At 43.1% G+C, this 15830-nt stretch overlaps 1 protein-coding gene and 1 long non-coding RNA gene across 2 annotated transcripts in view; one reads left to right on the top strand and one right to left on the bottom strand.

The window, feature by feature from the left end:
- The window catches only part of LOC109286596, a 139129-nt gene extending 126000 nt beyond the window's left edge, over window positions 1-13129 (top strand). Inside the window, exon 3 of the long non-coding RNA XR_002094629.1 lies at window positions 12263-13129. This is a non-coding gene — a long non-coding RNA (uncharacterized LOC109286596). The remainder of the gene's footprint in view (window positions 1-12262) is intronic.
- Window positions 13130-13166: 37 nt separating this feature from the next.
- TACSTD2 (tumor-associated calcium signal transducer 2) lies at window positions 13167-14795 on the bottom strand. The gene has a single exon (XM_019501226.1). The coding sequence runs from the start codon at window positions 14587-14589 to the stop codon at window positions 13666-13668; it is 924 nt and encodes a 307-aa protein (XP_019356771.1). The 5' UTR covers window positions 14590-14795; the 3' UTR covers window positions 13167-13665.
- Window positions 14796-15830: the final 1035 nt, after the last annotated feature.

The following is a 15830-nucleotide window of genomic DNA, read 5'->3' as shown; positions in this document are numbered from 1 at the left end:
GGGGGCGGTGTGTTGACACACCTACGACATACGGCTCTGGCCCCGCCCCTGGGGGTGCGGTGTGTGTTGACCCTGCTGCAAGTTCCAAGCCGTCCTTGTACAAGCGTGCATGATTATTTCTGACCATCAGGACTCCCTAGTCGAGATGATTTTTGCAAAAAAATAATAAAAACTCACCAACAACAAACACAAGCCTTTTGCAAAACAAAAAACAAAAAACAAAAAACACCAACAAAAACAAGATTTTTGCACAAAAAACCAACAAAAACAAGATTTGCAAAAAAAAAAACCCCAAAAAATTGTTAAGGGCAAGCTTTTGGACACAAACACCCTTCATCACCGGAGAAAAGATTGCAAGAGTTCTGGGTAGAAATGAAAGTTCATAATTATTATTTTTTCAAAAATAAATAATAAAGCTCAATCATTTTGGAGGCGGCTCCTCCTTGCTAAAAAGCCCACAACTCTCAGAGTCCGAACCAACTTTTGGGTTTGCTGGCAGCGCTTTCCAGTGACTCCTTGCCTCCAAAGGAAGAAAAGTTTCCACTTGGCTGGCAGGGCTTTCACTCGCTCGCTCACTGGCCGCTTGTCATGAGCAATATCGAGGAAATAAAAAGTAAATATAAAGTAAACAAGACGATGGCATCTGTGCGTGCTTATCTGCATGCTGATTTCCCTCGTTTCCCAGCGAACAATAGATTGTTTTCCAGCCAATACAAGAATTTTGAGCTTCCAATACAACGATTTCACCTTGAAGACCATCATTTCAGATGTAAGACCTGGCCACGCTGCTCACAGCCCCGTGTCCTCAGCGCAGCGCGTGGGCAGCCAGACCTCGCTGCTTCAGGGCTCGCGGGGCAGCGTCTCGGGGGGTCTGGCGTGCGGTGGCAGCGCTTGGCAGGGGCCTGGGGATGTCATGGGCACCTTGGGGCTGGGCTTTACCAGGTGTGGACTGTGCCTTGCCCAGAGACGCGTGTTTCTCTGAGTAGCTGGTGGCCCCGCCAGGGGCTGCTGCTGCTCACTTCTGGGCACTGCACCGCTTTCCTCCTCACCCCCAGGCCCTCTGCAGTCTGGAGCCATCAGTTATCGATGTTACTCCCTAGCCGCTTACCTGCACATCTGGCTGCTGCACCCCCTAGGTCCATACACGGCCGCTCCTTCCCCTCGGATTCCCCGTCCTTCAGCCTCCGACCCTCCACGGCAGTGGTTCCCAATCTGCGGCACGTGTACCGCCAGTGGTACGCACACAACCGGTCAGTGGTATGCATGAACAAATGTATTATAATTTATACAACAAAAAATTGCTGGTGGTACTTAAGTTTGAACCGAAACATTTGCTGCTGGTACGGAAGGTTGTATCCTCCTAAATCGGTGGTGCGCAATCTGCCAGAGTTTGGGAACCGCTGCTCTCAGCTAAGCCACCTCTACACCCCCAAGGCTGCCCATTGCTCTTCCTTTCCAAGAGATCGCTCCTCAGTGAAGGGTCAAGTCCAGGGTTTGATATATGGGGGGGATGAGCCCCCCCATAAGAGACACCCCTCCCCATAAGAGACGAGAGCCCCGAGCCGTTCTAAACAGCTCGGGTGGCGGCAGCGGTGGCAGCTCCTTTGACTGCCACCACTGCAGACCCCCCCAAGAGTCGAAGTGTAATTTGTCAGGTCACACAACAGGTGTCCTTTGCCATCAGGCCTGCTCCACCAAGGATGTTTTTCAGAGGAATGGGTAGGCGTCTTGTAGCCCAGCATGCACTTCCTTGCCACCCAGATTGCAGATTTTGACATGTAGATACCACTGACAACAGAAACTCTATTCGGAATGAATTGGGAAAGTGACTTGAAAGACGGGTGCTGCAAGTCGCATGTTTGTCAGGCGGGCGCATCTGGAAGGTGCGTGGTAATGATGATGAGGCCGGTGCTGCAGGGCTTCCCAGGCAGGCCGCTCCAGGCCCTTGCCAAGTAGAACAAAGTGTCCCTCCCTGGGGAAGCTGCAGCAGCCCAGCTCCTGGTCTGTCTGCCTCTCTTCAAGACAGCTACAGACACTGTAAACACGCTGCTCACTACTTGCTACACAAAATAAGTGCTTTCTGGATTTTTATCTTTCTCGCACTTACTGACCCCTCTTGATTCCCTGGGTACCCTCCTCCCTTCCTTGGTACCAACATCAAGATGCTCCTTGTTGAACCTCCATCCAGAGCCAGTTAATGGTTATAGCCAACAGGGCCTGTGGAATCCAGGACGGGACGGTGACAGAGACCCTAGTGCACCTCAGAGCTAAAAAAGCCAGAAGGACTAAAGTTTTGTCTGCGGCCAGCAATCTTAGTTAAGAATTGTATTTATTACAACCAAGTCCTGTCTCCTGCACTGTAAGGAGCGGGCAAGCTCAAACTGTAACTCAGCCAGAAGGGTGGGGAATTTTTGTTTTGGCTTTCTGTGACGTTAATCCCTGAAACCACCCAAGGAGTTGTGCACAATAACACCAGACCACGTGCAGCTAAGAGCTTAGTGTGCCCAGCTGGTCAAGACTCGAGCTTCACCTACAAGTGTATCTTCTGTTACAGCTCTGTTTTCTTCAGACTTTCCTTTTGCTCTCCTCAGTTAGCGCAGGCCTCCTTTATCCTTAAACACCAGTATGAAATCTCTGGTGAGATTTCCCACGCAGATTTTCTCCTTCCACCTCACTGAGTCACCATCTTATTTCAAATCTCATCTATTTTTTCTCTTTTTCATATTTATTTCTCTCTTCGTCTGCTACTATTAATCTCTCTGATTGTATTACTGAACTGTCTGGCATACAAGCTATAGGGACTGATTCTGCATTCTTGGCTTACCTAAAATCCCCATTGAAGTCAGAAGGTATTTGGAGCATGCAAGGAATATAAGATTGGGCCTTAAAATTATACTGTACATTCTGTACTTCTAAAAATGTCCATGAATGGCATTCTCCTCATTCAAATTTCAAAGCAGACAAATCGCAAATATAGCTCAAATAATTACAGGTTCTCTCTATCAGATACCAACACTAAATGTTTCTCTACATGAAAATCTGGTAAATAGTTAAACAATTGGATATTTATGCTGTGCTGTTTTTCTCCAAATAGATAGCTAGATCAAATGACATTATAACTAGTCATTTACACAGTGGCTGTTCTTGAATTTTAATGAATGTGAATGCACAATACCTTTTATCTGAAGACATCAAAGAGCTTCAGAAAGTTGGGCAAGTTATAGTTTCCATCTTTCTGATAGGGAGATTGATGTTAATGTGTGAATCATGGCCTCAGCACTGCAAGTACAATTCCTCTCTGAACAAGGCCAGCACAAAATACACATCCCTTACATCCCTCTTCATTCTAATTTCGGGTTCATAAATGAGGCTAACATTTCTGTTGATCTTCATCACTGCAATGAATTTCATCTCGTCTGACCAGCTGAGCTGTATGGAGAGTCCCACGCATCCCACAGAGCCCCTTCACATCTACCATTTCTTGCAGAGGGATGAAATAGATTCTGAAGTATGTCTGAATCTTGAATGGCCTCTAGAACCCCTTACTTATCTCCAAATTATTGCTTCAGGTTGTTGTAGAAGGAGTCCCTTTGGAGCAGGGCTTTATGACCTATATGCTTCCTCTACTACTCTTCCAAATCCACCTATTATTCAGTGGAATCACAGAATCACATCCAGACAGAGCAGGGCAGTGAATAGTTCATAGCAGTTCACTCGTAAACTGTGGAAGTTGTGACTACCACTGCTCATTCCTAGTCATCAGCTTAAAATACTAGAAGACCTGGAACCCTCATGTCATTTATGGTCTACACACAAAGGAGCCTCACATCTTTAATAGGTAGACAGAGGAAAACACTTTCATTCACAAAATCTCCTTTGTGCAAATATGAGTGATTCCTACTTTGACACTTAATGGACAAGCCTTTTTGTACTGGGTCTTATTGGCACTGACAAACATAATCCTGGGACCGATATCTGCAAGCACCGAGGGTTTTCTGCACAGGAAAGTTACACCAGTTAACATAAGGTCTGAAGTTAAACCAGTATAGTAATACCAGTACAAACTTGCCCTATGGACACACCTGTCCTGTAATGAGTGCCTCTTTCTGTTGAACTAGCTTTCATCACTTTGGAAGAAGCTGATTATACTGGTTCCACTGGTAACATTTTCCTGCCCAGACAAGCTTTTTGACATGAGTAATTCTGTACATGCAATTAGCTCCACTGAATTCATTGGTTACTCATGCTCAAATATTTGTAAGATATGTTTGATACATTAAGCCTTTTTTTGTGTTACCGTTTTTGAGTGGAAGGAAGATTTGGTGTAGGAAAGAAGAAAGAGCAGCAACTGTTTATTTTTCTTACAGTTTCTTATTATTTTTCTTCAAAGCCCTTTATTGTACAATTTATTTTCTTTTCAATCCCACCTGCAAAATAGCAAATCCAAGAAAAATAATCAGAATCCACCAAACATGCAAACATACTTTAAAAATAATATTTTGCATTTCTAGGGGAGTGTCAATGTGTGCGTCAAAACTCTCCCCTTTCCTATATTTTTTCCACCACAAGCAGCTGTCAGCTATAATGTGCAATGCTCAGCTTCATGTGAATCACTTAGCATCACACATTTTATATATTTTTACCCTAATCATTAAAGTACTTAGCAGTTATACAGAGCATTTGATGTCTCACTCAGTATCATAAAAGTAACAAATATAAATTCATTGGGGCAGTTTCATAATTGAAGCATCGGTATAACTCTCCTATTCACAAGCATCAGACTTAAAATCCCAGCAGATTATTGCAGCCCTTGTCCTTTTCAAGAAACTAAATTGAGCTTTATGCCATTTACATTCATTTGGTCAAGACTGTAGAAGTTGAATTCTCAGGGGTTTCATGTAGGCATTAAAGATTTTATGACTTTTTCCATAGAAGCAAAGATTTCCCCATGTGTCCTTGATCAGAAATCCTCTTCTGATACAGTAGCTCACTGTTCTGTACCAGCTGCTACTCCGGCTGTTTTCCTCCACCACAAAGCTGATTGCACTTCAAAGCGTATTATTAGGTATTCAATATATTTATTGTTAATTATTATCTTAGTCTTGCATACTGTAAACGTAAAATCAAAATCTCTGAAATTAGCATGAGAATGATGTTCTAGTCAGAAACATCCACCCACCAAAAACGATAGGTCCAGTCTTCCTTGTGAAAGGTTTTACAAGTTTTAATACGGTACTTCAGTTTCTAAACTATTCGTGGTGTGATATTTGAGTGCCCTATCATTTACAGGTTATTTTAGTGATAGAATCCCAGGTGAAATCAGAAAGTCTATCAAGTCTTTAGAATAGCTAAAAGGTATATCCACTTACATACAGAACTGAAGCACCTCAGATATCCAGTTCATCAGTCCCATTGATTCTGGACCTCATCTCATAATGTGCTGGTACATCAAAGAAGCTGGTAAAAATCCCAAATTTCCATTGACTTCTGTTGGATTCAAAGGTGCCTGATGCTACACTGACTTAGACAAACACAGTGCTGTATGTATTAGCAGTCTTTACATGTGTCCAGACTAATATAAATAATATACAACATACTCAAGGTTCAGGAGAATGTAGGATCAGGATTTCACTCCAAATCCTATGTATATACCACTTGTTTTGTTAAGTTAAATTTCTGCAGTGACATCGAGATGACAGGTATTTTGTGGATGATACTAATCATTGAGGAGCTGCATGCAAACATGGTAAACAAGATGAGGTTCAGCATTGTGTATTGATTGCTTATAAGCAAATTTCCACCCATCCTCAGACAGCTGGCTATTCAAGACTAATGACCAAGGTACTTCAAGGCCCAGATCCTTCACTGTTGTCAAGTGGCATAGCTGCACAGGTCTCAATGGCTCTATGCTGATTTATATGAGCTGAGGCCCCGGCATTTATGGTTTCCCACATTCTAATCCTTTCAGGTAGTTCACAAACCAATTTCAAAGCAGCTGAGTTACTAAAAATGGCTTGAGGGAAATAACAACCATGTTAGCATCCTTACAGTAAGGCTCGTAAAATGAATAGCATATTAAAAGAAGCGAGAGTTGAGTCACTTCAAACCTTTGATGCGCTGGAGTTTTCATTCAAATAAGTCTCTTATGAGCATTGATCCAGTTACTTTTCATCTGTCTACATTACTCTTCTGGATGCAAGTAGATCAGCAAGAATGCTGACATTTCTTGTTTTAGTCTAGCAAACACAGACATTTGTTTCAAATAATACCTGGTTGAAAAATAATGGGTGCAAATGTCACCAATTCTGTACGGCTTATATCTAAAATCTGTATGGGAGATTATAAACATATTCAATCTTTCACTTGCTATTACCTATGTCACTCCAAAATCGTCTCTGTAGTACTGAAGTGTGCTGGAGTAAGACTGGACAAATGCTATTCCCAAGGCAGTGAGGACCTTCATGGAAAAGACATGTGGTTACTATCAGGCTATCCTGAGTGTGCAAAATTTTAACTAGATAAACCGTTGTACCAGGGTTTTTGCTTTGGCTGCTGGAAAATGATTGTAAAAGTTGGAGAAACTGAGTTTTCTTGCTCCAATAGGCAATTGTAATGACTCAAGATTAATTTTAGCATGAAAATTAGGTAATTGCAGCACGAGATGTATATAAAACCCTGAGGTAAATCAATGGAAATGCTTTGAAACGGGCAATTATACCTGTATGAGACAGTCTATAGCTTTAATAACATTAACCAGTCCAGTTAAGGAGGAAAAAAGTAAGAACCAATATTTAGTTCTTCCTCTGAAGAAGTGGTTTAAGTATCTAAGTGACTTTGTATTTTATCAGGGTAGATTCCTAAGTATTAAATGTTTTAAGGGGAATTCTTGAAGGCACATATCTAGGTATGATTATTGCACTGTAATTGTAATAATAATAGCAATAATAATAATGTGTTGTTATTGTTGTTATTATTACATAGCTCCAGCAGCATACGAGTTTCCTAGTATACAAGTAAGAAGATCCTGCAAAGTGGTGTGGCTGCTGTGCATCACACTGTCAGATTAAATAGGCCAGGGGCAGTCATCTCCTGGAACATAACATGAGACCAGGAGGATGCCCAGGAGGAAGCAATACCAAGTGTGCTCAGCCCCTGGCCTGTGAGCCAGATCCAGCCCCCAGTGCTATGTCATTTGCCCCATGGAGCTCCCCACAGGTCCATAGGGAGTCTCCCAGGCCATGGCCTTGCATGCTACATCTGGTGCACAGGGCAGTGTAGGGCCTGATCCTGGTACATGGGGCCCTACTAAGGAGGTGTAACATAGGGTTAGGCAGAGGCGGCACAGGGCTTGATCCCAGTGCACAGAGCCTGGCAAAAGCAGCATAAGCCTGGGAGCTCAATCCCTGCACGTGGGCTGGGCGGAGGCAACAGGGCCCTGCTTCCAACATGCAGAGACCAGCTGAAGTTGCACAGGGTCCTGGGACCCCAGTCCCTGCATTTGGGCTAGGCAGAGATGGCAAAGTCTAAATCCTGGTATGTGGGCCTAATTCTGGGGCACTGGGTCAATCCAGCCCATGGACCAGCCTCGCACTACTGGTTTGGCCTGCAAGCCAAAAAGTTGAGCACTATTGGGCAATACTGTTTTGGCTTTTTGCAGTCATTGCAGCCTACTATAAGTCAGAGCAAACTTCAGGATGTCTGAACACACAGCAAGATCAATAACCATGGAAGGGCTTATTCTGGAGCTCATGAAAGATTGTGGAAGGAACTCCTACAGGAACTAAAAACTGCTATAAATATTACCCCCTTCCACACTAAACGCAAGCTGCATTTTTCTTTCCCCTATCTTCTCCAACATAAACACACACCAATGTGTGCGCACACATGTGTTCGCAGACACATTGAATAGACTTTAAAAACTTCCAAAACAAGAGACTGCACTGTTCACATTTTTCTACTGGGACGACGATGAAAGAACAAATGCGACATGTTAGTCATGTTATTTAATGCTGCTTGGATAACCTGGTCCACTATAAGAAACTATGTGGAATAAAGATAGGACAAAACAGCAGAAGAGTGAGGGCAGCATCAAGGAAAGCTGTGCATACAAATCCCAACCATACACACTGCACACAGGCAACTGCTAGGGGGGACATGTGCCCTCCCAAGATTGGCCCTTGACGTGGCACCGCTCAGAACGGGGCAGTTTTTTTGCCACATGGGTGAGTGGCATGTTGGGGGGGAGCACTAAGTCACAGCACAGAAGTATAGGAGTGGATATGAGGCTTTTGGCCCCCCCCCAGGCCCATCCACAAATTTTGCACCCCTAGGCTCAGGAGGCACCAGTCACCCCTGATACTGCATACTTCAGCAGTACCCAAAGATCTGACCCAGGTATAATCTGACAAATGCAATAAAGACAAATACAATACCAGTTTCAAAGCAAGATGTGGTCAAAAAAAAGGAGTACTTGGGGAAGTAACTTAAAGAAAGTGGGCTTGAAAAGGGTGTGAATGTGGCCAGTGCACAGGAAGCTGGAAATTACTCCCAGCCGACAGTCTTAAGATAAAGAACATGAAAAGCAACGGGAGGCAGGATGTAGCATGCATGGAGGTGGAAATGGTGGCACAATGGAGCACAGCTTGACCTTGATGCAGAAGGCAAAGGCAGACACCATCTGGACCAAGTGAGGGAATCACATAGACAAGTGCTGAGAGGAAACAGAAAGAGGCCCAGATTGATGAAAATATTAATCCCATTACATTTATACTTCTCCTGCTAATGAACATATGCATGCCGTTATTCACCTGGGATCTTTATTCTGAAAGACCTGAAACATAATCAAAAGTTTATATTATACTTGGAAAGATTTCTATAAGAACATGAGCAGTGGACAGGAGGTCAAACAAGTAGCACCTCATGAACCGTTGCTGTGAAACACGTGTTTTGCCATATGTGGAACATGGGGCAATATACAACCTGAAAGATGATGCAATTGGAGCAGCAGGAGAGGAATAAGTACTTAGCGGGGGCATTAGAAAAGGAAGTTGAGTCTATTGAAGTCCTGATCCTCCGGTAGCTTTACATGGCTTTATTCCAAATGGAATTACATAATTCACAGAGATGTTCTCTCTGTTCCATACTGCAATTAATCTTCCTGTTCTCGTGATTAATTGCTGACATATACCGTATCACCTCCACTTAATGACCTTCGTGTTTTCCCTGTCCCAGAGCAGCATGCACAGACCATTGGATCATGGTGACTTGCAAGGAAATAGCTGACCACACCCCATCTGTTTCAGATGGTGGTCGTGTCGTGATTTATGATAGCATGAAGGATACTATAACAATATCTTCTGTCAGCCCTAACTCCTAAAAAAATCAAAAATCACCCCCACAGACCAAGTACAAATACTTAGACTCTCTTATCTGCCAAGATTTTGCCTTGGATACAACATAATTGCCTGCATTTTTCCTAACTTCATCTTGGAAAAAAATCAAATTGTTTTACAAAGATGGTAAAGCATAATCCCCAGTGTAGATTTGCAGTTGTTACACTTCAGCCTGTTGGCGGGGCAGAAATGCAAGCTAAATCTCCAAATGTTTCCTGTCCTGTGTATTAGTAAAATGTAGAAATTCTGCCTTAACACCCATGCTGCCTCATTGCAGCAAACAGTGTATAACTGCAGCCCAGAATACAGCAGAACTAATGCATGTGTTTTAATCATCACCTTTCTTTTGGTTTCCTTTGGAATAAGCCAAAATGAGTGGCAAACGTAGGTAATCTACTGAACAACAGTTTATCACTAGCATGGCGTGAATCAACACTCAAATAAACTTGAGGAAGTGCCTTTCAGTATTAGATCCCTTTGAAGAAATGCAGCTCCACTTCCAGAAAGGGAAAATTCAAAGCTGAGTGCTGCAGGGCTCGAGTGTGGCAGCCAAACCTCAAGGGATTTACCAGTGAAGTTAAAAGGGACAGCATCAAGACCTAAAGTTGCAGATTTTGGTGATATTCCGATGTTTGGTATAAACTGTTGGAAGCCAGTTAATGCAGCTGGCCATATTCCTGTAAGTTTGAAACAAATCATTTTCCCAGAGCTATTAATAATGTTGGATCTTCGTTACATTCTTGTGAAAGAAATGAGGGTAGATTTTCACATTTTCAGCATGTATAATCATGCCAGATTTTTCATAAAATAAACCAGCGCATGGTATCTTTCATTATGATGCCAACAGCCAGATTTTCTGAAAAATCTCAACATGCAGTCCAGACTGGTTGGTTTCAAATGGGATGCACGCTCTGCAGTAAGCTTTTTTTAAAGTAGCTGGTGGTCTATTCTGGCTGAGATTCATAGGCAGGTATACAGCATCCCCCAGGAAACAACAGGTGGAGTCCACTAGACTGCAGCACCGTGTAAATAATATCACTAAATTCAGCCACTATGAGCTTGCCCAGCTGCTTATGGGCCCCTCTCCCCATGGAGCGCTACCACAACATTTCCTTTATGCAATGGCAAGCAACAGAGTAGATATAAAGAAGACCCTACAACCGTTGTATAAAGCAAAGATGAGCTCTGCAAAAGGCAGGTATGGCTGTGTCTACACCGTGCTGGGGTGTAGGCAGAGGGTCCACAATTACATCCGCTAGCCACACATCCTCTGCTAAAGAAGCAGTAAGTTGGTAACCCCTAATCTTTAGCTGTGTCTACACTGGGCACGTTCGCATGTGTTATTAATGTGCCTGAATAAACTGTGGTGCATTTTATGCTGGAGTCAGCTGCTTCCCAGGACAGTGTCTTCACTTGCGCTCAGGACCGCAGCAATTCAAGCCAGAGTTGAGCAGACCTGGGCCGGCAGGAATCCCAGGGAGTGAGCCCCAGGCTCTGGGTGATGGCATCAGACAGCAGAGGCGTTGCCTAGGGTACAAGGACACTATGGTGCAAGGCTAGGTAGCCCCTGCATTGTAGTACTCTCATGCCCCAGCCAGCCCTGGTCAGTCTATACATGTGTTTGAGAGCATGAACTACTCTACTGTAGGGTAGTACTTGTCCCAAACAGTACTATTCTACAGCAGAGTTAATTAATTTACTGCGCCCTAACATGGATGCACATGTAGACTGCAATGCTTTACTGGAGAACTCATTAGTCAACTCCACAGTTAAGCACATGTGTAGACACACCCACCACCAGGCTGCTGCCTATTGCACTTCCTATTCCTGTATTACCAAATCTGTTTGTGTAGGACGGATGGGTGAGGAATTACTCATCATATGAAAACCCAGACAATTTTATAGTAACAACTGATGTCATAAAAATATTATATATATATTCAGGCATCTGGTAATACAATATAGTCTTTTATCTTTAATTTCCCAGGTCAGTAATGACTGCTGCTGTTACCATCTGGTAGCTATTCTTGGTCCTGTGTTTGAAATGCGTTTAGGGATTGGAAGAATTTCCAGTGACTATCACCAGGAACCTGGAAGGGTCAGAAAGAAGTGAAAGAACAGCATGCCTTAGGGATAATCCCATGGGCAGGCACACTGCAGTAGGGTGATGTCAGGAAACTGCCCAGCATGCAACATTGTTGTTGAGGAAGGGAAGACTCCAAGGGATACCACGCAGATGGCATGCTCTAGTTCTGCACACACACAAGAAACAAAAGCTGTCTGTGATGATCCTGAGGCATGGATTTTGATTCTGGGCTGCAATTCTCCAAAGCTGAGATGTTCAGCTACAGATTGTCCATTTTTAAGTCAGCCAATTATAGAGGACAAGATGAAACACAAAGCTGGCTTATGGAGCGAGGTGAGGTCAGACTCAGAACTTCCCAATGGGGTGGGGGAATTCAGGTGTGGAGATTTGGTTCAGGTCCTTTCCTCATTAACCTTTGTACTTGAGCAGTGTCTAAACGCAAAGTTGGTTCTATTGTGCGTGGTGCTATAGAAAGGTATAATGCATCTTCCAAAGTTCATAATGTTTTGATGCGTCCCTGGAAGGAAGGTGCAAAATCTATATTGGGTAAGTAACATGCAATAGGTAATCTACACTCGTCTTCAAGCATCATATACTACGAAGAATATAATCAGTAGTAAAATTTAATTAGATCCTACAGATAAGAGAACAACAGCTAGATCTGGCTCATACATAATGTCTTTCAGTCATCCGTCTTAAAGGAGGGAAAGTACCATTACCCACGTATTTCAGATGAGGAAACTGAGGACTTTGTCTTAGCTGGCACCATGGGGCAGAGGGAAAGTTGGGAATACAGTTGAGGCTTCCTGACTCCCAGCAACCCCCATCATTTTTTCCTAGATGAAACAGAATACTTCTGATCTTTGGTTAGTAAGCAACTAGCCATAGGAGTCGCATAATACTGAACAGACCAAACCAAATAAATTAAGGCTGCTAAAGTGAACTGGACAGCTGACCTGTTATAATGCCTACTCAAAGAGCCATGTTTTGCAAGTTATCAAACTATCTAGTAGAATTTTAGACCCCCACATGCAATCCCAGATATATGCAACAGTTCTGCCACTATTCTAACATCTAAGAGTAACCATAATTTCCCCTGTTTTTGTCTTTTTTAATTAAAAAAAAAAGTCCTTCACGGTGAAAATGACCTACATCATAAACTATTTTGTAGATGTGTAGGTGTCTTGGCTGAATTCCAGCATGGATAATTACATTCTGCTTACTCCTTGCAGCTCTAATGAAATAGAGCGCTCTTCACAACTTGTCCTCAAACACTGTAGAAGTGCTGTAGGCTGTAATACAGTGAAAAATACCTTCTCTTATTGAAATTGCAAGGGAAATTTAAGCAGACAAAAAGCAATTACCAGCACTGGAATTTGGGCAGGACACCAAAGTTAACTCCCCTACTCTTATATTAATATCAAGGGACATTTTGTAGGTATAAGTGGCCAGACCCTTGTTGGATAGTCCACATGGGATCAGAGCAAGAGGCTGTGTGACTACAACTTTGAATTCCTGAATATTTTTGCACCTGGAAAACGGTTGTAGACAAATGGGTGAATATGTGAAAGGCTGTAATGTTGTAAGCCAAGGAGACTGTTACAAATGTTTTGCTTTGTTGTTGTTGTTATTTAAAGGAATTTATTAAATTCAAAATTGGTGAAAAAAAAATTCTGGCAACTTTATCGAAGAGCCTATCTTAAAACATCTTTTTAAAACAGAAAGCCAACCTTACTTGTCAAGTGAACCAGCACATAACTCAAGCATCAGTAATGGAGTGTGACAAAAAAGGAGCGCCATAAAATGTACATAAGGAAGTTTAACAAGAGCTTTGATCATATGAATGCAGGTATTATGACCTATGCCAAATACATATGCTACAAATTGTAACAACTTTATTGTCCTTTGAAAATATAACTATATGCCTGGAAAATTTAGCAACAAGATGCCTCCCCATCTTTTCTTTGAAACAGGTTTTAAACAGCTCCCAGACAAATGTATATGTGAGAGAATAATTATTACTATTCTTAAGTATCTAAATTCATTTGGGTCTTATAACAATGGCTTTCTAAGCTTCAGGATTTAGAAAAACATGCCCTCAGACCCACCCACACAAACACACTATAAATCCTGCTGTTTTCATTCGGTTTTTTTCAAAGTCTTATTTCCATCTTCAGTTTACAGCAACTATACGTTCTGTCCTCTTCTCATTTCACCCATCTCCTTAATTTCAACTTTCTTATACTTCCCTATCCGCCTCCTCCTGGTAATAACCAGCACAGTAATCCCAATGAAAAGAGACAATATCACAAATACCACCACTGCAATAACACCAGGAGTCAGCTGTTTCATAGAAAACTCTGGTGGCTTTTCATCAACGTAGTAGATTAGCATTTCTTCAACATCCAGAGGCTTTCCCCCGACAGACAGAGAGAATGGATTACTGGAATGAAATATGGAGTCGCGTTTGACATCTTTTTCAAAGTAATAAGCCACATCAGCTATATCAACATCACTGTTCAATTTCTGGGAAGCATTTTGTTTTAGGTTAATAGAGATAAAGGGATACTCATAATCAATGTCTCCGATGTAATTAGGATGCAGTTTGTATCGGTTTTGAATGGTGTACCTCAAAGCATTTGCTACTTCAGAATTAACGAAGGGATCAGACCTTTTCTTGTGTTTGAGCTCGATGAAGATGTGGTTTGTCCTAACTAGCTCGCTGCAATTTAATTTTGTCCGTTCACCCTTATCCGTTCTTCTTACTCCAGCACTGTTCACACACCAGCAGGTATCAGTCCCATTGCACTGCTTGGCCTTGAAAGCACCGCTGGCTGCACAATCTGGATCATAAATGCCATCGTTGTCCAAAAAGCCATGAGAGGGGACGCGCCTGACCTTTGACGGGGTCATTTCTGTTTTCATCAGCAGGCATTTCGAAGTCAATGTCGAACAATTTGCTACCCATGCTGAAGCGATCAACCTACAGACGCAGATCCCAGACCGGTCCGGAGCGCACGTTGTCCGTTTGTTGGTTGCACAGGTACAGTCCTGTGCTGATGATACAGCTGCCAGCATCAAAACCAGCACAATCCCAAGCCTAGACTCCATGGTTGCAGGACAGAGTGGAAGAAGCCTCTAAGAAGACAGGACAAGTGTTACCTGAAGACTAAGCCTGTTCACAGAGTCCCCTGGTTTCTGCATGCCACTCCTTCTTTCGAAACCCAAATCAGACCTGCCAGACAGGTTCTGCTCGCAAACAACTCGTCTCACATGATACAGAAACACTCACAAGTCAGGGAGTGGCAGCAAACTCCCCCACTGCCTGCCTTCCCTCTTACCAAATGAGGAAACAACAGGCAAGAGAAACCAAAGTCAACATAAAACACAAAGCTTCATGTACACACAAGTGCCACTGGATCAGCTTTGTGCGTGCATGCAAATGCTGTGTTATTTGAGATCGTTCTAACACGGGTGCCTAGAGGGCCAAAAATCAGCGGATAAAGAGCAGGAAAACACATTAGCAGGGAAGCAGCAGCTTAGTTTAGAGAAGCCCCTTTACCCTCACATTATAAGGAAGGAGCTTCACAGGGCAAGGTGGGCGATGGAGGCATTTCCACCAAAGAGCATCCAGAGCAGCTCTCCCTCTCCTTGCCAAGCTCCTCTCAGCACCTGGCGGACACCATTTGGATCCTGCAGCGCTTAGTAATTGTAAGTCCCATCCTTGCACGCATTTTGGTGAGGGGAGTTTCTGGCCAAGAACAGACACCGGAATCAGTGGCAGCACTTCTGTAAAAGGATCTGTGTTACCAAGGGCACAGACAGCCCAGAAGAGCTACAGCTAGGTCAGCTACACCAGGTGGCAAATGCTGCTGTTTTTCTTGGAACCGGAGAGTCCATAGGCTTTTGCCTCTCTCCAGATGATCCCAGCCTCCTCCGTGATCAGATAATCTGTTCCTCCTCTGAAGGAAGCACAAATTAATGCTGCCAAATAGTCTTAGATCCTCTGTCCTTCAATCCCCGTGTTGTTCTGTCTGCTCTCTCATTACGCAAGGAGCTCTTTTGTATATGAAATGCTTTCTTTCACTGCTCCAGTAACACCCCAGAGCATCTGCCACTTCCAACCAATGATGGGTTGACTGTTCCTGTTGGCAGATAACACTTCCATTTGTAAAACATCTGGTGAATCCCCATCCAGGAAGAGCTCGCACCAACTGCAGAAATTTCTTCAGCCTGACAAAGGGTTTTTAAACCCAAAAGCTTGCTTAACATTTTTTTCCCAACTATTTCAGTTGGTCTAATAAAAGATACCAGATTCACCCAAAGAACCTTGTCTGCCTTCTCCTAGCATG

The sequence above is a fragment of the Gavialis gangeticus genome, unplaced genomic scaffold (genome assembly GCF_001723915.1).
Source record: "Gavialis gangeticus isolate Ggan-Ray unplaced genomic scaffold, GavGan_comp1, whole genome shotgun sequence".
Classification (NCBI taxonomy): Eukaryota; Metazoa; Chordata; order Crocodylia; family Gavialidae; genus Gavialis; species Gavialis gangeticus.
This window is presented reverse-complemented; position numbering and strand designations above follow the sequence as displayed.